The sequence below is a fragment of the Lissotriton vulgaris genome, chromosome 10, assembly GCF_964263255.1.
Source record: "Lissotriton vulgaris chromosome 10, aLisVul1.2, whole genome shotgun sequence".
Classification (NCBI taxonomy): domain Eukaryota; kingdom Metazoa; phylum Chordata; class Amphibia; order Caudata; family Salamandridae; genus Lissotriton; species Lissotriton vulgaris.
In genome coordinates this window covers 260,408,749-260,430,857 of record NC_141698.1, presented here as the reverse complement: position 1 = coordinate 260,430,857, position 22,109 = coordinate 260,408,749, and the positions used below count along the sequence as shown (strand labels likewise).

At 46.1% G+C, this 22,109-nt stretch overlaps 1 protein-coding gene across 2 annotated transcripts in view; it reads left to right on the top strand.

Moving 5' to 3' along the window:
- LOC147685081 (uncharacterized) overlaps positions 1-22,109 on the top strand; it is a 277,204-nt gene that overhangs the window by 148,802 nt on the left and 106,293 nt on the right. For both annotated transcript variants that reach the window (XM_086940956.1, XM_086940955.1), the window contains exon 6: positions 1,661-1,753. In XM_086940956.1, coding sequence (XP_086797082.1) covers positions 1,661-1,753 — 93 coding nt within the window. The remainder of the gene's footprint in view (positions 1-1,660; positions 1,754-22,109) is intronic.

The window sequence follows — 22,109 nt, the reverse complement described above, 5'->3', positions numbered from 1 at the left end:
TGGAACAATGTACAAATCGTGTTCGAATTTCATAGATCATTTCTCTAGAACTGGCGAGGTTTGGTGGGGACACCATGTAGTCATACTTACATCATGGTGGGTGCACCGCTTCAGAATGTTTCCAGGTCCTTTTTTTCTTACCAACTGACATTGTGTTGAAGATAGGTAAAGATTAAGAAGTTTCTAATGGCAATACTTGCACTGCTCTCCAGGGCTCAGTTCTAGCCCTTCCTCACTTTAACCTTCAAATGGCGCTACTGAATTTTATCTTAGATGATATTGTTTTCTCCATACACCAGCAGGCAGAGGACATAGCAGATTGCACACAAACTTAAAATCTTCATCCATTGTTGACAATTCTCCCCCTCCTCACTCGCTGTGAGTAACTTCATTGCTGGATGTAAGAAAACTTCCTTGATTGTGCAGTCCACAAAAAACAGAATTCGTCATTATATAAAGCAAATTAGACCCATTGTTTTTAGCTATACAGAAAATGGAAGGCTTTACCCATTGCTCTCCCTCAGTCAGATCTCTATGATATACCTCAGATTCCATTCTTACTTTCACTTCAAAGTAGGCTTGAAAATATTTGTAACTGTAGAGGAAAATGTGGCCCTGCACTTTTAAAAACCATTTTGTGTTCCTTTTTCCACTTGCTCTTCTGGGTTTACTATTCACTTACCCATATTTTTAAGTTTGCGAAAGTATAGCCCATTCTGCATTAGTATTTAATATTTTTGTGAAAAGTGGGTAAGATATAACAGATCTCTGCAGCATCATACTGTTCTAAAGTTGAGATCAATGTGTAAAAATGTACCCACAGAAAACAAACGGTCTTATTCGTAAATCAGTTTGCATATCTAGGTGAAATTTTGATGCACACAATCTTTAGCAGGTCAGTATCATATACTTTTTGTCAGGAATTATTACATTTTGACCGCATTAATGGGATTTACTTAATAAACAAAAAACAACCAGTATAGTAAACTTTACTGGTGAGCAAATCCACTCTTTTTGGTAGGTTTTTGGCTGTTTCTTTTTTATGGAGCCCTTTTAAAAATTGTTTATCGTCCTCAAGTTGCAAGTTTGTGGGTATGCACCAAACATTTTCAAATAGTCTCCCACTCTGAATAAATTAGTATTATTTATTCCAGACCTAAGCCAGAGTAAATTCCCGTTTTGGGGAAGAGAAATGGATGGGTTTATTGCAGAGGGGGTTGGGCACAAGGAAATACATTTTCCCCCCACTTTGATCTTTTTGTGTCTTTTTGCCATTTATTTCCACCCATTCGCGTTATCCAGCTTTCTCTCATCACTGTCTTTGTCAGGATGTAACTACCCTTTCCATTGGTACTTGCAGTCCATAAATGCCTTACTTTTGTTAATTTATACAGTGATGGATCTTTATGATTGTTTTTTCAATTATATTAATATACTAAACTTACAGCTGATCCCATTAAACAGAAGCCTTGTGCTGGGCCCAGCTATAAGAACACAAGCTGCTTGTTGTTTTTAAGAAGTTACTAATCTACCTAACTCAAACCATTCTGAGTCTTACCCTGGGTCTGTGACCTGGCTAGCCCAGACTTCAGAGTCCCACCTAGATCCCATATTCATAGAGGGTAAAGACACTTCTTACACCTTTGTTTGTTATACACAGGTTATTCAATCGCTAACTCTCTAGTCCTTGTGCAAGGTGAAGAAGAAGAAGATGAACCACCAGTCAGTGATCTCTGCCCTGGCAACAGCTTAGGTGAGTAGAAATACGAACCATGAGCAGGTTTCACTTAGGGAACTATTGGAAGTTCTGTGGCGCTATTTAATGCCATCTCAGGTCCCTGAGACCAGAGACCCTCCAACAAAACTAACTGTTATCTGAACAATGACCCTCCTTGAATTCACTCATGTTTTACTTGAAATTCAGAGAGAAGGCTTATACAAAGTACTTTGAATTGTTGTGTGATGGTCTCTTAGAATTCAGTGGAGGAAACAAGGATGTTTAAGTAGCTGGTGTTAAAATAAGTTATTTGAATGGAATGTTGAGGGAGTTGAAAAGTTAATCAGAATGCTTGCTGTATTTTCAGTAAAAAAATACTGTTTTGCTCCTTCCAATTCCCTCACATGAAGTGTGCTGATAAACCGTTTCTTGTAGACTCCTGCTCGACTCCCACGTACCACTGTAAAAAAGAAAAAAATCCTGCAAGCCCTTGCATACTTGAGTTCTTCAGCAAAGAGAGGGTGGCTCCTTGCATCTTTTGGGCTCTGATAGCCAAGGAGGGCACACTAGGGCTGATCTCCTCAGTCATTTAGTTTTTTTAGGTTTCACGTAGACAGCTCATTTGCAGTCACTACAAGACTTTTGTTTAAATACAGTGGTCTTACTGCCCACCCATAGCTTGCTATTTGTTAGTGTCAGCATCGCTCTCTTTTGCTTTGCTCCCGTTGGCATGGGATTCAGAAAAGGGGGTGGTGATGGACAGAGTATCTGAATTAAACAGAACACTTGTACCCAGTCAACAGATCAGGGCTTGATCCATCACCGTTTTTTAGCTTACTGCACCATCCCAGCTCAGAACCTGGCTACATGCAAATTAGTCTGTCCCTGGCCCAGTGCATCATGAGAACAGGGCAGACCAAACTACCAAGCCAATTCTTTAACTGGAAAGGAAACAAGCTTCCGGGGACCGGTTTCTAGCATTACAGCCGTCTTCGGCCAGGCCTGCTTGAATCCTGATGGTGCAGTGAGCAAGGGACTCACATCTGAGTATACCCTTCCACGCTTATGGTGGACAAAACGATTCAGAAAAGGGGGTGGTGATGGACAGAGTATCTGAATTAAGCAGAACACTCCTACCCAGTCAACAGATCAGGGCTCAATCCATCTCCGTTTTTTAGCTCACTGCACCATCCCAGCTCAGAACCTGGCTACATGCAAATTAGTCTGTCCCTGATTCTTTAACTGGAAAGGAAACAAGCTTCCAGGGACCCGTTTCTGGCATTACAGCTGTCTTCGTCAGGATTCAAGCAAGCCGGGCCGAAGACGGCTGTAATGCCAGAAACCGGTCCCCGGAAGCTTGCTTCCTTTCCAGTAAAAGAATTGGCTTGGTAGTTTGGTATGCCCTGTTCCCATGATGCACTGGGCCAGGGACAGACTAATTTGCATGTAGCCAGGTTCTGAGCTGGGATGGTGCAGTGAGCTAAAAAACGGAGATGGATTGAGCCCTGATCTGTTGACTGGGTAGGAGTGTTCTGCTTAATTCAGATACTCTGTCCATCACCACCCCCTTTTCTGAATCGTTTTGTCCACCATAAGCGTGGAAGGGTATGCTCAGACATGAGTCCCTTGCTCACTGCACCATCAGGATTCAAGCAAGCCGGGCCGAAGACGGCTGTAATGCCAGAAAACGGTCCCCGGAAGCTTGTTTCCTTTCCAGTAAAATAATTGGCTTGGTACTTTGGTCTGCCCTGTTCCCATGATGCACTGGGCCAGGGACAGACTAATTTGCATGTAGCCAGGTTCTGAGCCTGGATGGTGCAGTGAGCTAAAAAACGGTGATGGATCAAGCCCTGATCTGTTGACTGGGTAGGAGTGTTCTGCTTAATTCAGATACTCTGTCCATCACCTCCCCCTTTTCTGAATCGTTTTGTCCACCATAAGCGTGGAAGGGTATGCTCCGACATGAGTCCCTTGCTCACTGCACCATCAGGATTCAAGCAAGCCGGGCCGAAGACGGCTGTAATGCCAGAAACCGCCCCCCGAAGCTTGTTTCCTTTCCAGTAAAAGAATTGGCTTGGTAGTTTGGACTGCCCTGTTCCCATGATGCACTGGGCCAGGGACAGACTAATTTGCATGTAGCCAGGTTCTGAGCTGGGATGGTGCAGTGAGCTAAAAAACGGTGATGGATCAGGCCCTGATCTGTTGACTGGGTAGGAGTGTTCTGCTTAATTCAGATACTCTGTCCATCACCACCCCCTTTTCTGAATCCCGTTGGCATGGGGGCATCATGTCCTCCTTTTGTGTTTCGCCCTTCCCTGGAGCATAGACCAAGTATTTGTGTCCATTCACTGCTCCTGGTTTTGGAGCTACGTTTTTCTTTGCGTTCAGGCACTCCATATGAGTGTTTGTGTTTTTCAGTTATCTCCCCCTTCCATGTTGCTTCTTTTCCCTCTCACCCTTACCCTGTATTCTACACAACTGGACTCTACGCCACTGCACTCTTTCCAACACCACTGCACTCAACTCTGCACTACTACACTCTTCAACACTCTGCTCTACCCCGCACAACTCTACTCAATGCAGCTCTACACTGCACTAGACGCCACTGTACTCCACTCTGTATAACTTCACTCTACGCCACGCTACTCTGCAACGCCTCACTCTAAGCCACTTTTCTCTGCACCCCTGCCCTCCACTGCACTGTACACCACTCTCCTCTACTCTGCAACACCGCACTGTGCGCCACTGTTCTCTACTCTGTACTAATTTAGTTTACACCACTGCTCTCTATGCCACCATACTCTGACACTACTCTACTCTGGACTCTACTCCACTGCCTTCTACCCCTAGGCACTATACTCCACTCTACTCTGCACCACTCTATGCCACTGCACTCTATGCTACTGCACTCTACACCAGCCTACTCTACGCCACTTTACTATGTGCCACTCCACTCTTGTACAATTCCACTCTATTCTACTTCACTTCTAACCACTCTACTCTACACCACGCAGCTCCATACAGTGCCACTCTGCACAACTCTACCCCACTATACACCACTCTACTCTACGCCACACCATTCTACATCATGCCACTCCACTCTGCTGTACGACATGGATAAATGACATTGGCAAAGCCATTAGCTCTTGCGTAGCCGATAATTATTGTCTTTGCCAATGTTTGGTTTTGTTTCTCCTTGCTTTGATTGGTGCATGAAAAAGTGCTAAGGAATGCAGGGCTAGAGTAATAGTTGTTAACAATCACTTGAGATAATTTTTGTAGAAACTAGAGGCTGACATGTCTTCTCCTTTGTAGAGTCCCGACAACTTTCTCTGCAGTCCTGCCAAGTCTTTCTGGAACACAAAATGTAAAACTATTTAGTTGCTAGCAGAGAGAGGCCCTGGCAAAAATATTCAAACCCGGTCTCTGTCTCTTTCACTAAACACAATGGTGGAGAAACACAGTAGAGGGAAAATGGAGAGATAAACATGTGAAAGACTAAAGAAGGTAGGGGAAACAAGAAAGAAAGGGCAGGGAAGAGAGATCTTTTTGATGAAGAGACAGAGACTATTGCATGACAGAGCAGGTGATGAAGACAGATGTGAAGGCGAGACTGGAAAGATAAAACATATGGTTGGAGATCCGGACACAGATGACCAGAAAGTGGGAGAAAACCAAGATGACGAGTTGCCAAAGCGAGGGGAGAGGCAGGGAAGGAAAGAGAAAGACAAGATAGAGGGGTGAGATGAGAAGCATAGCAAGATGCGAGAGACAGGATAAGGAATTTGTGCAAGGTAGCGATGAAGCCTGCCACTTGAGACAAGAGAGTAGAGAAACAGGGAGAGTAAAAAATATAGGAGATATGGGTGTAGCTGTCATTAGTGTAGCAGTTGCAATGGTTCAGAGGCCTTGAAGTTTGGGGTGCCAACTGCACCCTAATAATGTGTCTCTTTTGCTACTGAAATGGTGGGACATTTTCCTTGATTGCATTAGGGTTCATGTACTCTTGCCACGTTGCTGGGAAAGCAAAACAGACGGGGAGAGGGGAAAGGTGGAATGAATAGTAACACAAATTTTTTTGTTTGATCTTTTTATTGTTATTGTATATGATCCAGAAAAGCAATATGTGATATAGCATTATTCTTTTTGCCATGTACATTACAGCCATAGTAAATCTGGATTCAACTTTAGTCAAGTAAAGTAGCACAGTCCATAGATTAGCACATCCAAAAACATAGAGATTGTAACTTATAAAGTGGGACTAAACAATTGCCTTCGTCTTCCCCGTTGCATTAACTCTACAGTATCCTCCATTCTTTGGATCCTTTATCACGCTGTCATTGTATTATCTGAAGTGTAATTCGTAGATTAATATATATAGTTAACCATTAACTTAAACTTCCCCAGGTTACATCATTAAACAAAGGCATCCCCGATATACATGCAGTGCGCATATGTACAGTGTCATATACAATATTTATCCCTGGTCGAGATCTTATCCCCTTCCACTGAAATGCCGCGAGTATGACATTAGCTGTCTCATCCTGCGCTTTTCCCTTGTCCAACCCTAACCCTGACCCACCCCTTGTCCATCCTGCCGTGTGGATAAGCTGTCTGAGTCTTGTTGTACTTTGAGCCGCAGTGTCGTGAGAATTGTGCCCCAGCTTTCCGACAGCGGAAACTTCCCCCGACCCAGAGTATCCTCTCTCCTGAGGGACGTACCCTCGGTTGCCGCCCAGTTCAGAATTGAGCGGGCCCATGCTAAAAAGGCAGGAGGCTCTCCTGCCTTCCAACTCCTTGTGATGAGTCTTTTAGCCACTGCATAGCCGAGATCAATAAACCTATTCGTTCCCCTGTGTGTTTTCCCCTGGGTAAACAGTCCCAAAACATGACTCCCAGGAGCACGGAGTTGCCTACCAGTGCACCCCTCCAGATCCTCAATCACTGTATCCCAAAATTGTTGAAGCTTATGGCAGGACCAGAGCATATGTACAATGTCTGCATTCAAAAGAGCGCACCAAGGACAATGAGAGTCTTGTCTATGGAAATAACAATTGATTTTCTCCGGATTGAGATATGCGCAAAACACTATATAATATTGTATCAATTGGAACCTCTCATTCCGCGGAACTTGTGTAGGATTCTTTAATACAATATTCCATTATACCGCCGTGAATGAACGATCCATATCCTGTTCCCATTTCTCCTGCAGTGGGCTCGGTCTATTGTGGTATGCTGCCTCAGGGCATCTGCAAACCAACGAATTAAGTGACTACCCTACCCCATTACGTGAATGTCTTGAATTATCATGTTTGTATGAGGTTCCTGCGAAATATTACCCATTCGCTGCGTAATGCCCTGAAGTGTGTAGAAGAAAGTGTCCCGGATGTATACCCTCCACCTGCGCCAGAGTTTTGAAAAGTATCAGTCCATCATCATTCTATAAATCCCCAAATGTGTGTATTCCCACCGCATGCCATTCCACCAAGTCACTAGGGGTGGTATAACCTATACCCCTGGGCATCCCAATCAGATGCTGAGCTGGCTTCACGTATCTGGTGAGAAATAATGCCCTGCGGTAGCATCTATAAGCTACTTGTGGTAGAAGTGGAAGAGGTTTATTATGCCTGTGGCAGGTATGAAAGGTCGATAGAACAGTGTGTATTGTCATGAGAACCCCCTCCAGTGTCTGATAGGTGCCTACCTTCTACCCACCGGGCCATCCACTGCAACTGGGACGCAAGGTAATAGTGTTCTCCAGTATTAGGGGTGTCTTTCATAGATTCACATGCCTGAATCATTCACCGTCGTCGGAGTGGGAGTCCCACGGTACATAAAAAAGCAGTAATATGCCATTTGTACATAGCAAATAACAGTTATACCCAACCAGGAAGTAAAGTAGCCCCAGCTACAGTGGAAAAAACTTCCACATTAGTGACTATCCAAGTCATTATGTATAGACCAAACTGCAGCCAATCAGGCCACAGCTCCCACCAGAATGCTCTCCCCAGAGACCCAGGCTCTCAGATTTTTTACCGCACGTCGTGTGATAGGGAGTCTCTCTGAGCTCTGCTCAGTTTTTTCTCTACTTCTGAAAGATTTCACTTTCTAACATGTCTAAATCAAAGTCCCTGTTCAGGGCCTGTGAATCCTGCGGAAAAGCAAGGCTGTTTAAGGAGGATCCGCATACTCTCTGCATCTACTGCTTGTACCCTGATCATCAGGCTAAGGAGTGCAAGATTTGTCGCACCTTTCCTCCAAAGACCCTCAGGCACAGAGAGGGTCGCCTGCTGCTGTGGATACAGCGGATTAAATATAAGGATAACCCACTCTCTGAGGTAGGAAGTTTGGCCTCAGGGTCTTCTATGGGATCTAGAAAGAGGATGGCTGAGAGTAAGGTGACTACTCCTAAGGCTAAGGTGGCAAGACAGGCCCAGCTCACTGAAAACGCTGGTGAGCCTTCTACCTCTAAAATGAAAAAATCCTCTGAGAAATCTGTGAGGCCAACAGAATCAAAAAAGACTGCGTCTTTATTGTCACCTCAGAGGCCTGTGACCAAGGCAGCGACTACTCTGCCGTTTTCCTGTCAGGCAGCCACTGCAGTGACTTCTACTATACTTTTTCCTCTCCAAAACCTTCTATGGTGATCTCCTCAGCGTCCTCTCCAACTTTTGTACATGTCCAGGTTCGTCCCATCTCGTCGACGAAAATAGTCACACCTCTCGTCGACAAGCCTCCGTCGACGAAGCTAATACCAGGGTCGACGAAAAGCTTGCCGTCGACAACAGCCTTACCGTCGACGAAGAAGACCTTGCCGTCGACACTGCCGTCGACGATCCCATCGTCGACGAAGAAGACCCCGTCGACGGCCCCGTCGACGAAGTCATCGTCGACGGCCTCGTCGACGAAGAAAATAGACCTGTCGACGGCCCCGTCGACGAAGAAAGTAGTCCCGTCGACGGTTCCCTCGTCGACGACGAAGTCCATCTCGTCGACGAAGACTAAACAGCCACAGTCGTCGACGGAGCAATTATCGTCGACGAGTACATCGTCGACGACGAAGAAAAAGCCACAAGAAACAGAATTAACAATGGCACAAGAGAATCCAACAACATCAAAGCTGTCATCTTGCACAGATCTTCAAGTTTGGTCAGCAAGGACCAATGTGATACCGCTGCCATCTCCAGCCACCACTGCGGCACTATTACAAAAGCGTTCATCACAGTTTGCATCTATGTCGCCACTAAAAATGCCAGACAGGCTATTGGCTTCTGAGGAAGATGAATCTGGTGATGAGTTATTTCAAGCAGCTAAGAGCCCATCTGATTTGCTTATACAAATAAAGGATCAGGAGGAAGAAGTGATACAACCGCCTAGGTTGGAGACTGAACCAACACCAGGGATGCAAATGCCAATGGAACTTTTCCAAAATTTGCAGTATATGTTGAGCGATTATTATCGCCGTTTTCCGCCTTCAGAGTCAGGCGAATCACAAATCTCTTCTCCACGGCCTCGAGTAACCCCGATTCCAATGGCTACAATGACAGAAGAAGCGGAGCATGCCCGACCATCAACCCCGGTGTCCTACCACCAAACAGAGGATGAGAGTACTGATGAGGAAGCTCATGAAGAAGGTGAATTAAATAAAACGGACTCGTCGGAGTATGAAGATTATCAAGCTGACACACCTTCTCCAGATGAACAACCAAAAGCTGAGTCACCACCGGTGGATATTGCAAATTTCCATAGGATTATGGACAAAGCAACTAAGAGATTTCTCATTACCATGGAGGCTAAACAGGACGAATGTTTCCTGTACGACTTTAAGAGTTTGTCTCAGAGGCAAAGTTGGTCTATTCCTATTATAGACTTTATTTGGAGAGAAGGTCTAAAGATCATGGCCACACCAAATTCTTTACCTGCGGTTTTACCGCGAGTGGATAAAAAGTACAGGGCACCAACTTCTTCACCTGCTTGCCTGATCGGCCAGGCCAAGATGGAGTCAGTCATTGCGCAAGCAGCTCAAAAGAGAGCAAAGAACCCGTCATCTCAGATCTCCACTCCTACGGACAGAGATGGGAGGCGACTCGATACCATTGGTAAAAAGGTATCGACTATTGCAGCGACCACAGTTAGGGCTGCTAATTCGCTGTCAATTCTCGGCAGGTATGATAGGCAGATGTGGTCAGATATATCGCCATACATTCAAAAACTGCCTGAACCGGACCGGACCGAAGCCACAAAAATTCTGCAGGAAGGGGAGTATGCTTCGTCGGAGATCATTGATGCTGCAGTGGACGTAGCAGCTACAGGATTCAGGCAGTTGGCAGGAGCTGCAGTCCTTAGAAGAGAGGGATGGTTGAAATCTACATCCTTCTGGCAGGAGGTGCAAGCCAAGGTGCTGAATATGGCTTATGATGGCGAGTACCTATTCGGCTCGCATGTGGATGAGGCTTTGCAAGCCATCAAGAAGGATACAGAAACTGCACGATCGTTGGGTACTCTGCAGTACCGGAAATCTTCCTTTCGCGGTGCTAGAGGAAGAGGTAACTTCACAAATAGAGGAGGATATTACCAACAACGATCCTATACGAACAACCAAAATAACCAGAGGTACCAGCCATATAAGCAACAACCTTATGGCCAAAGAAGAAATAATTATTCACAGCCCCGAGGGAAAACAACATATCGGGGCAGAGACAACACTAACAAAAAGTGAGGAACACATCCTGCCACCACTTTGTCCCAGCCAGAAACAAATTGGAGGAAGAATATCCCTACATTGCTCAAAATGGTCAAAAATTACCACAGACAGATGGGTCCTGGATGTGGTTTCCAAGGGCCACATATTGGAATTTGTAAAAACCCCTCCAAATTCACCCCCAAAAGGACCGCCCCCAGCACATCTCAAGGAGCTGTTCATCCAAATCAATACAATGATTCAAAAGGGGGCAATCGAGAGAGTACCTCAACATCAGAGAGGAAAAGGTTTTTACTCTCGTTTTTTCTTGATACGCAAAAAATCGGGGGAATGGCGCCCCATCCTCGATTTGCGTGCCCTCAACAAATACATTAAAAAATTAACGTTCAGAATGTTGACACTCTAAGAGATCCTCCAGTTTCTGACAGAAGGCCACCACATGGCAACACTCGACCTTCAGGATGCTTACTTCCACGTACCCATTTTCCCCAGGCACAGGAAGTTCCTAAGGTTCAGAGTGGCTAACAGGGATTTCCAATTAAAGGTGCTTCCTTTTGGACTACGTTCAGCCCCGAGGGTATTCACAAAGATGTTGGCACCTGTAGCGGCCCACTTACGATTACAGGGTATTCAGATATACCCATATCTGGACGACTGCCTTATCAAGGCCAATTCCTACGCCACAACAAGCAAACATGTCCAGCTCGCTCAGGTCTTCATTTCAAGCGAAAGACAGGAGAAGATTCAAAAGATGGCGACTGCACTCCTCAGAAAAGCATGCATTACCTGAACAAGCAGGGGGGCACAAGATCAGCCCGGTTGTCCCAGCAGGCTCAAGAGATCTGGAATTGGGCTCTGGATCACAACATCAACTTGTCAGCGGTGCATGTTCCAGGAGTAGCCAATGTGCTAGCAGATTCCCTGAGCAGATCCAAGAGCAGCACTCACGAGTGGGAACTGCATCAACCAGCGCTGGATCGGATCTTCCAGAGATGGGGTCACCCCGATCTAGATCTTTTCGCAACATATCGGAACAAGAAATATACACACTTTGCGAGCGGGATTCCCCACAGAGAATCTTGCGGGGATGCTCTGTCAATGAATTGGGAGCAGATATTTGCCTACGCCTTCCCGCCAATTCCATTAATTCCCAAGGTCATCAAGAAAATGAGAAGACAACCGTGTTGAATAATTTTGATTGCTCCACGGTGGCCACGACAATATTGGTTCACACAGCTTCTTCTTCTCTCAGAACACGAACCAGTCCAGCTGCCTCAAATTCCAAATCTTCTGACAATTCAAGAAGGTAGGGTATATCATCCGGACCCTCATTCTCTGAAATTATCGGCTTGGCTCCTCAACACCATGAGTTTGCACACTTGAACATTCCACAAGACTGTCAAGAAGTCCTAGCCAATGCTAGAGCGCCTTCAACTAACAAAACTTACAAGCTTAAATGGAAGCGTTTTTGTGCTTGGTGCCAAACTATGAATTTACATCCCATGTATGCTGAACCGGAAAAGATCTTACCCTTCTTTTTGCAGTTGGCTAAATCAGGTTTGGCGCACTCAACACTTAAAGTGTTTCTAGCGGCTATATCCCGATACCGTCAGGATGGTACGAATTCTCTATATTCCTCAAGAATAATCCAGCAATTCTTTAAGGGTTTATTTCGTATGTTTCCACCAATACGTCGGCCACCTCCATCCTGGCATTTGAATATAGTACTAGCTCAGCTCATGCGCCATCCCTTTGAGCCGATCCATAAAGTTGATCTGAAGTTCATCACTTGGAAGGTCGCATTACTGCTGGCGTTAACATCAGCCAGAACGGTTAGTGACATGCAGGCGTTCACGTCCAAACCACCTTTCTTGCAATTCACGAATGACTCTGTGATACTGCGCACCAACCCGAAGTACATGCCCAAGGTACCATCGGATTTTCATTTGAATGAGCCAGTGATACTTAAGACATTCTTTCCGAATCCGCAGTCGCCAGCTGAGCGGACTTTACACTCGTTAGATATCAGATGTCTTAAGTTTTATCCTTCAAGGACAGCTGCCATCAGGAAGACGGATCAGCTATTTGTAGCACATGGCAGACTGAGACAAGGCTGTGCAGTGACAAAACAGACTATCGCTAGGTGGGTCTCATCAACGATAGGGCTCTGCCATCAACAAGCAGGTAAACCCTTACAGACCTTACCTAGAGCTCATTCTACGAGAGCAGTCTCTTCTTCAACTGCTTTGTTTGCTGGTGTGCCTCTCCTGCAGATCTGCAGAGCTGCAACATTGTCCAGCAGGCCCACATTCACGAGGCATTACTGTCTGGATTCTTCAAGTGATACCAATGCCTTGGTGGGAAGAGCAGTCCTGCGTAATCTTTTTCAATAAGGTGAGCCTCTGATGATCTCTCCCACCTCCTCTTGCTCTTTTGACGCTTTAATATGTTATTGCATTACATTATGTTCATGCATGAAAACTGTGTAGCTTGGCGTCCAAGAGCGATGTATTGTATTACTGCTAACTACTCTGATTCAGGCATGTGAATCTATGAAAGACACCCCTAATACTGGAGAAGAACAATAGTTACTTACCTGTAATCTGTGGTTCTCCAGTATTGGTGTCTTTCATAGATTCACATGCACCCACCCACCTCCCCTCAGAGTCTCACTCAGGCTATGGATATATATATATATATATATACTCAGGTACACTCCGGTGCTGCAAAATCTGAGAGCCTGGGTCTCTGGGGAGAGCATTCTGGTGGGAGCTGTGGCCTGATTGGCTGCAGTTTGGTCTATACATAATGACTTGGATAGTCACTAATGTGGAAGTTTTTTCCACTGTAGCTGGGGCTACTTTACTTCCTGGTTGGGTATAACTGTTATTTGCTATGTACAAATGGCATATTACTGCTTTTTTATGTACCGTGGGACTCCCACTCCGACGACGGGGAATGATTCAGGCATGTGAATCTATGAAAGACACCAATACTGGAGAACCACAGATTACAGGTAAGTAACTATTGTTCTTCCAGGTTCAGCACCGAAAGCCGTCCTTTCCCCGTTGGGAGGTACAGCCTCGTAAGAGCCACTCTGCACCAAGAGGTATTCCATATATATGTCCCCATATCATACCTTCTAAAGGCTTAAAGAAAGGAGGGTGGCAAATATATTGGCAGATTTGCGAAATAAAACAAAAGGCAGGCAAGCACCAACTTAACCAAGGAGACCATACCGGCTACTGAGATGGCGAGCGTTTTTCCAGAAGGTCATCTGTGCAGACAGCACTGTGACTGCTCTGGTGAGATTACCGTCCAAGAGGTCTTGTTCACTATGATATATCTGGATACCCAGATATCGGTACACCGAAGGCTGCCACTCGATGACTATATCACCAATAGCAAACCTCAGGTCGGGCGTAGTAGGTCCGAACGGAAAAAGACAGGATTTGTCCCAATTGACTCGTAGGCCCGAGAGGTGAGAAAATTGGTCAAGCATATTAGGTATACATCCGGGAATCTCACCCAAGTCTTTTAAATATAGTAGGAGATCATCCACGTATAGAGATATTACCTGAGTTGAGTCACTCATACAGATACCCCAGTGTTCCGTGGATGCCGAATAGCGAAAGCCAGTGGTTCCACTGCCAAACAAACAGGAGAGGGGAGAAAGGGCAGCCCTGGCGAGTGCCTCTGCGGACTGGTATGGCACCTGAGAGAAACTGACCAGTTCTCACCTTCACCACCGGCTCCTGATACAGCAGTCTAATCACCGAAACAAAATATGACCCCAGTGCATATCAAGGCAATACATTAACAAGCATTGGCATAGCCAATAGTTCTCGCCTTTGGGACCTTATAAGTGTTTAGCCATGCAACAGTTGATGTTGTTGCACCAAGGATATTGTGCTGCATAACTAAATACTTATTAGGTCCCAAAGGCCAGACCTATTTGCTATGCCAATGCTTGTTAATGTATTGCCTTGATATGGACTGGAGCCAAATTTTGTTTAGGAGTGACGAACTATGTCTGGTTTTTATCTGCAATAGCGGCGTCCATGCTGAGGATTCCCAGATGGGCTGGTAAAGTGATCTGCAGAAATGTTATCAATGGACGATTACAGAAGCAGGTATGAACAGTGTCTGTCTCTCATCATGTATTTCATGTTGGTTGTAATGTATTTCCCCCTCTAAGGAGTGTAGTGCAGTGAAAGGGCTGCTCGACTGATCCTGCTTTATCAGCCATGCAAGCATGGCACCCAATTTATCTGAGTATGACGAAAAATAATACTACACAGTCTTTCTAAAAGCGTGGTGTGTTGTTCCCTCCCCTCTAATAGGTCTGGTGTTCGGGCGGGGTCCAAGGCCATTAGCGACTCTAAGGACAACAATGTTTTCTCTAGGTCTTCGAGTTCGTGTTCTAGTTGTTTCCTCATAACTCCTCCCAGACCCATGCAGTCACCCCCGAGCATTGCCTTAAAGGCGTCCCACTCCACTAGTATTGATTTCACTGTGCCAGTGTTCAGTGTGAAGTAGCTTTCTATGGAAGTGTGGAGAGAGTCCCGAAAGGATAAATCCTCCAATAGGGTGGGCTGCAACCTCCAAGCCACTGGGGTGGGTCCCAGAGAGTCCCAGGTCGGATGAACATAATGAGGGTTAGGCTCCGAATGGGTCCTGCCCATGTACTCCCCCTGTTTCATGTATTGCTGCATATTTGTTGTGCATAGAAATCTATCAAGTCGCACATGAAGGGCGTGTGGAGCCGAATAGAATAACTATACCCGCGTGGCGGGATTACGGTGCCTCCATACATCTGCTATCCCCCCAAATATAGTATCCACCCAGTTCCTCAATAGGGATGCCCCAGTGGCTGCTGCAGTACGCCTAAGAGGCGGAAAGGAACGATCAAGCATTACGTCAAGTACACCATTAAAATCCCCCCGCAACCATGGCATGTGACACCACCTGAAGAGTACTGTACTTAGCTTATTCCAAAAGGGCCCTTGCTCCGTGTTAGGGGCATATATGTTCCCAATGAGCAAACTCCTCCCGTCTAGCTTTCCCTTTATAAATATGTACCTTCCCTCTGCATCTATTTCTGTATCTTCTATCAGTAGGCGCACCCCCCAGGCGTACCCACACCAGCACCCCTCTTGCAAATGCTGAGCTGTTAGTAGCAATGACCCGCCCCTTTCATCTACGTTGCAATCTGGCGGCTTCGAGGTGGTTCAAATGAGATTCCTCAGCAGCGCTATCTGCATGTTGTGGCTCTTGAGATAGGGAATAAACTGTATATTTATGGGATGGTGTACGTAATCCTCTTACGTTCCATGTGATAATGCATAGAGCGGATCCGGCAACAGAATAGGACTGCCCAAACCAAACAACATTACTAGTTCAATGTACCAACCCCGGGGTCATGGTTGAGAGAAGGGACACGCCCTTCCTCAATCCGGCAATTTTTACCCACCCGCCCATACGCTGTTTAAATGCTTTTTCTCCTCCCTTTGTTTCTCCGCCCTTTCCATTGTGCAATTGGTCTAATTTTGCAACCCAACCAATTAGTGCAACACCTGCTTAGAGCATGTTTCTTTCCCCGTCTCCACCCCGACCCAGGCTCCCCACTTATCTGCCATCTTCTGATTCTCTTATACCTGAGTAACTACAGGTATCTCAAGGTAGTTCCTTCTCAACTATCCAGTTCTGTATGATAACATCCGGGGTATGTGAGGTGACATCCGGCAAGTCAATTGAGTTATTGTCCGATAAGCCAAGCATTGAAGAATATCAGTCAAGAGATTCATGCAGAGAAGAAGGATCCCAGCCCGAGTCCCTGGCCGCCTCCGAGATCTTCTCTGCTTCTTGTAAAGTTTGCCGCTGTTCTTTTATTATCTGTTCCAGATTGGGATCCGCTGTGAGTTGCAGCACCTGCGTTTTCCGCATTCTCCCCTGCCGCTTAGCTTTGTTTGAGTCCGCTATCCGCTTGATGCCTCTGCTAGTGGGCCTAGGGCCTGTGAAGCGGCTAGTTGACTCCATCCAGTCCCATGTATCTTGTGGAGCATTGGCAAAGTGAGTCTAGTCATCCGCCACAACTCTTAGCCTCACAGGAAAAAAGAACGAGAATTGGATGCCTAGGGTTTGTAGGTGTTGCTTTACTGCCAGAAAGGAGCTCCGCTGCTGTTGTATTCCTATTGTATAATCCGGGAAGAACATTACTTTGGCATTGTCCACTTGGATTTCTTTTAACTTCCTGGTTTCTTTCAAAATGTCATCCCTGTCCCGATAGTGTAGGGTCTTGAAGAGGAAAGGCGGGGGAACTACCTGGGGAGGCCTGCGAGCCGGCACCTGGTGTGCCCTTTCTATGGAAAAGGAGGAGGACAAGGACCCATCTGGCATGATCTCTTTCAGCCACTGTTCTATGAATTCCACTGGTGTTTGGCCTTCCTGTCCCTCCATCAGCCCCACAAGGTGGACATTATTTCTCCTGGAACGGCCTTCAGAGTCCTCTGCTCTTTGTTCAAGCTGTCTGGTATGGGCTTGATGATCCGTGATTTGTTTCTCCAGGAGGTCTGTGGCCTGCTGCAATTCACCCACAGTGTGCTCCACCGCCTCCACCCAGTCCTAGAGCTTCCTAAGATAGGCGTGGAGGAGCACAAGTTCAGTGGCGATGTTGTCGATCTTGGACTCTAGCGATACCTTGGAGCGCTCAATCGCTTGTAGTATGGCATCAGATCTATAGCATGTCGACTAATTTCGTGAACTCTGGGATGGGTGCCAGTTCCAGTACATGTGCTAACTGTCTCTCACAGGCCTCCAACCTCAGCCCATGTGCCATCCCTCTGTATCTTGTGTGTCTTGCGTGGCAGTTCAGGAGGAGGACGAATCCTATAATCATGCAGTCGCTGCCCCACATTACTCCCAAAGGCAGTGCTCGTGCAAACCCCTCCCACTTTCGTCCACTCTTTCCGGCTGCGTTGGCAGGCTCCCCACTGTGAGCCTCCAGTTCTGTCTTTAAAAAAGGGAACTCCTGCTGGGCCACAATCAGCGTGCACGGATCAATAAAAGGAAGGCGCAGGAGGACAGCCCAGACTCGCTCCCCGCCCCCGCTGCCTCACCAATGACCAAGCTCCCAGGCCTTGCCGAACGATCACGCGCTGACGCACTCCTGCCTCTGCCTTTGACAGCAGCCCCGCACAGCACCACTCAAACAGCAGAGACCCAGGCTCCTCGGCTAGTACGACAAAATACCGTCTTCCCGGCCAGGTTTCGTCCGCTTCTTCAGCACGACCCGGCGGCGCCCGACAACACTGCTTACACAATACTTTGTGGCCTCTTGTCTCCGCCGCTGATGGCTGCTCCGCACAGCACTGCTCTGCTGGCAGGGAACTGGCTCTCAGGCTCCCCGGCTCCTGCAAGACGATTCCGACTCCACTGCCAAATTCCGTCGGCCTCTCAGCACGATTTAGCAGCACCCACTAATCCCAACTCCACAATTCTTCCTGAGTCCCCGTACTCAGGACAGTACCCCCAGCCAGCAGGGGGGCTTGTAAGGTGTAAATCCAGCTCCGATCAGGTGAGTAGTTATGGATAATCCGGGCAGTCAGCAGAGCGAGTTTAGTCCGCGTCCGCCATCATGCACGCCCAAGCCACGCCCCCATACATAGTGACACTCATGCTATAAGGAATCTATTGTTATCTAACATGGTAGTATGCAAGAGTTCGAGGGTTTGAACTGCAGACTGTATATTGGTGAATTTTGATGATTCTTTCTGTGAGTAGAGCCTCAAAGGACTCCATGTAAAGGCTGAAGATGGCGGGAGACAATTGAACACAGGTCCACAGGTGATAGGGATCTCCTGGGAGCTGGAAGTCCTGTACAACTGACATTAGTACATGTAATTACCAATTAACCGGCTGTGCGTTTTCTGTGGGTAAGGAATGTATATAAGTCTAGAGCCAGTAGGTTTGCACCATTTGTAGCCTAGCTGGACTTTGTGAGGCATCATGAAAAGAGGAGGTGGGGAGAGAAGGGTGGAAAGCGGGTTTGTTGTTTAGCACTTTGCCATACCTTTGTCGGGGATCGCCTAAGCTTTTGTTACACCACTGTAATTAACACTGAAATCTATGGCGTCTCCTGACCAAAGCCAAAAGCTTTCCAACCCCAAGCCGGTGAGATGTTTCCTGTCCTGAGAAACAAAAAACTCAATGTATGCACTAAATGATACTGGTTATGTTTTTAAAGTTTAAAAAGCTACCATTCCATTTTAAACATAAATATGTGAAGGCAATCCTACATACAAACAAACTATGGCAATAATTGGTTGTAATCTTGCTATGACTGTACTCCTGTTTTTCTATGCCTTATTGTTAGAAATGGGGGTCTCTAGTTGGCAATATCTTGCACCTTGTCCAAATAGGGACCCTTCTTTGTAGTTAAGATAATAATAATAATAATATAATCTTTATTGCTTAGTTGATGAAAACCATTGCAATCGGCTAAATAGACCGACACATATAAAAATGCTTAATTGATAAAAACCATTACAGTCAGCTGCATGGTAGGTTACATGTAAAAAGTGCCTAAAACTACCCTTTTTATAAGTGGAGTTAGTTTAAATAAGTTTGAGAAATTACAATGATTCCAAAAAACTACAAGAGGAGCAGCTCATCCCTGCTGTTATTCCGGAAACAAGTAAAGACCTGGCTCTTCAATCTGTAGCCCTACCTAACGTCTCTTGAGTTACCTTCAGCACCGAAACACCCCAGGGTATTTGCGCGCTATATAAATCACATAAATACACATTGGCATTTAGTGCATGCAGTAAAGTGCAAAAGGAGTCGTAATAAAGTGCAAAATGACGAATTTGGAGGGCACTCGCCTACAAATTCATAGGGCAGTGCAAGTTTCTATAAAGTTGGCTTTGAGAAACATGGCCGGGCTAGCGTGGCAGTCAAAAGGTGGTCCTCCGGAAGAATGTGTTGACTAGTTGCAATCCGCTACATCAATTTTGTGACATAGTAACCAATCCACAGTAGGACATTATTTGTAATAAAAAAAATTATAATAGCATTTTTAGCATGGTTACTTAAAATTATTGCCTCCGAAAAGTCCATGTGATGACAGAAGAGAACAGTTTTGAATGTGTAAACATGTATGAAAAGTATATGGAGTATTATAATATAATGGGCACTGCCGGGTTGAACACTGCCTCCATAAAGTTTGTGTAACAACAGAAGAAATATGGTTTCAGAAGTGCAAACATGTCTTTAAAAAAAAATATGTGGGGTAATGTGTTGAAAATGGGCACAGCTGGGTTATCAGAGGTCAGCGCTTAGTTTGTGGAATAGCGTGTATCATTTCATGAGCCTCCTTCAAAGCAAGATGGAAGAGTCCGAAGTTTTGCCTTTGTATGTTAACATAGATGTAATTATTCCTTGTTTGTTGCCAAAAGACAATAAGACTTAAGTACAGCATGAGATGTCTTTGTCTAAACGCTCCCTGCTAGAGTTCAGTTTTTTTTACGCTTTATCCAGAAATTTAACAAGTTGAATGTTTTTCCAGTCAAAGCATGCTTTAACCGCCTGCCTGCATGTTCTTATTCCCATTTCCTTTAAGGTAGGTTTTAAATGGGTTCTGTTCTCCTTGTCCAGTTCCTTGCAGATGCATATTAGATCTCGGGCGGCTCTAGGCTCATGGCGGCCCTAGGCTCATGGCGGCCCTGGGCAGTAAGCGTATGTAGGGGACCCCCGGAGGCCGCCAAATCCCTGCCAGGGGCCGCCACGCAAATATGTATCCATCCTCATTGGATTATTATATTAAGGATATATATTGGCGTGGCCGCCCCTGAGGTTTGGCGGCCCTGTGCAGGTGCACAGCTTGCACATGCCTAAGGCTGCCCCTGATTAGATGAAGGATGTCCTCTTTTGAGTCCCCACATAGGCGACAGTTAGTTGTCATTTGAGGGCGTTTCCACGGGGGCAAATTATATTTTGATGGGAAGATGACCAACCGTAGTCGTAGGAACTTCTCCTTCATAACCTGTGTGAAGCCAACGCTTGGGCAGCTTTGATGGAAGCTGCCGGTATAGCTTTGAATGGCAGTCCAGCCATGGGCCCTGTTGGTTAGTGTTGCTTTAACCTCTGCTTGCGAGATGATCATTACTGATTTATTTGCCAGTTGTTTGAACGTGTTGTACGATTCAATGCTTTCCCAAAGATCTTGTAGTTAAGATAAGAGAGTTACACACCTAGGTAACCCCTTCTCACCTCTTTGGTAGCTTGACACGAGCCAACAGGCCTAGCTCGGAGGTAATGTGTAAAGTATTTGTACAAAACGCACACAGTAACACTGTGAAACGCAACTAAAGGACACCACACCAGTTTAGAATAATAAAGTATATTTTTCTAAACCAAACAAGACCAAAACAACATACACTTATTAAAATATCACTTTTAAAATGTTTTAGCAAGTCTGTCCACAGAAATGTATGGAAGCACATGCTTGTCACAAAAAAACTTAGGATGTGGCAAAATTCACCAAACAAAGCAGCTGCATATGAGTGAGGTGCAGGAAATCACAGCGATGCGTTGATTCCTGAGTCCGTGGCGAGGCAATGCGTTAGTTCTGCTGCACACACGTAGAAGTGTTGTGTCGAATCCAGACTGTAAGGGTAAGTGATGTGTCGATTTCCGGATGGCTCACGTCTGCGGCTGTTGAACTTGATAGACAGGTGCGATCCGAGGGAAAATACGGCTGAGGCGGATATCGATGCAGCAGCAATCCAGGCGCTGTGCCGTGATGCGCAGATTCTTCTAGGTGCAGGGCAAGCTTGAGTTGGATTTAAAGTGGGAGTTTCTGACTTTGGAAACTCGGTGCTCAGGACTGGGGCTGGGGAAGAATTTTCAGGCCGCACACAGGCGCTGTTTGGATCTTTTCAGACACATCTTGGCGATTCATGGTTTTTTCAGCCACACAGCACTTTGCAATGGGTAAAACGGCGCTGGAAGGGCAATGTGTGGATCTTCACCAACAAAGTCACCAAAACAACCTCCAAGGGCCCAGAAACTGGATTAGGCACCACAAGGCAGGTCAGAAATCCCAGCAGTGCATTTCAGGGTTGCTGAAGGCGAAGTCCGGTGTCCCTGAAACTTCTTAACAGAAGGCAAGCTCTACATCAAGCACTTGGGGAATCTTCTCAAGCAGCTTTCACTGCAAAGTCCAGTCTTTATCCTCTTTAAGTGTTTCAGCAAACAAATGATGCATACCCCCCCAGTCAAAAGATCTGGGTTACATCCATGTTCTTTTGCCCACTACGCCACTCCAGTTTGGACCCAGCCATATGCAAATCAGTCTTGACCCTGTGCCCCATGGGAACAGTCCAGACGAACTGCGAGGCCAGGTTCTCCCTGGACCGGAACCAAGCATCATAGGACCGGTTTCAGGGTATGTCACCCTTCTGCAGCCAAGCTAGCTTGAATTCAAGGGCACAGTGAGCAAGGGACCCACGTCCGGGCATAGGCATCCCACTTAGGGCAAAAAGTGTTACTGCAAACAAATGATGGACGGAATTCTGACAATGCAAACACTTTTGCCCAAGTGGGATGGGTATGCCTAGATGTGGGTCCTTTGCTCACTGTGCCACTGGATTCAAGCTAGCCTGGCCAAAGAAGGGTGACATACCCTGAAAC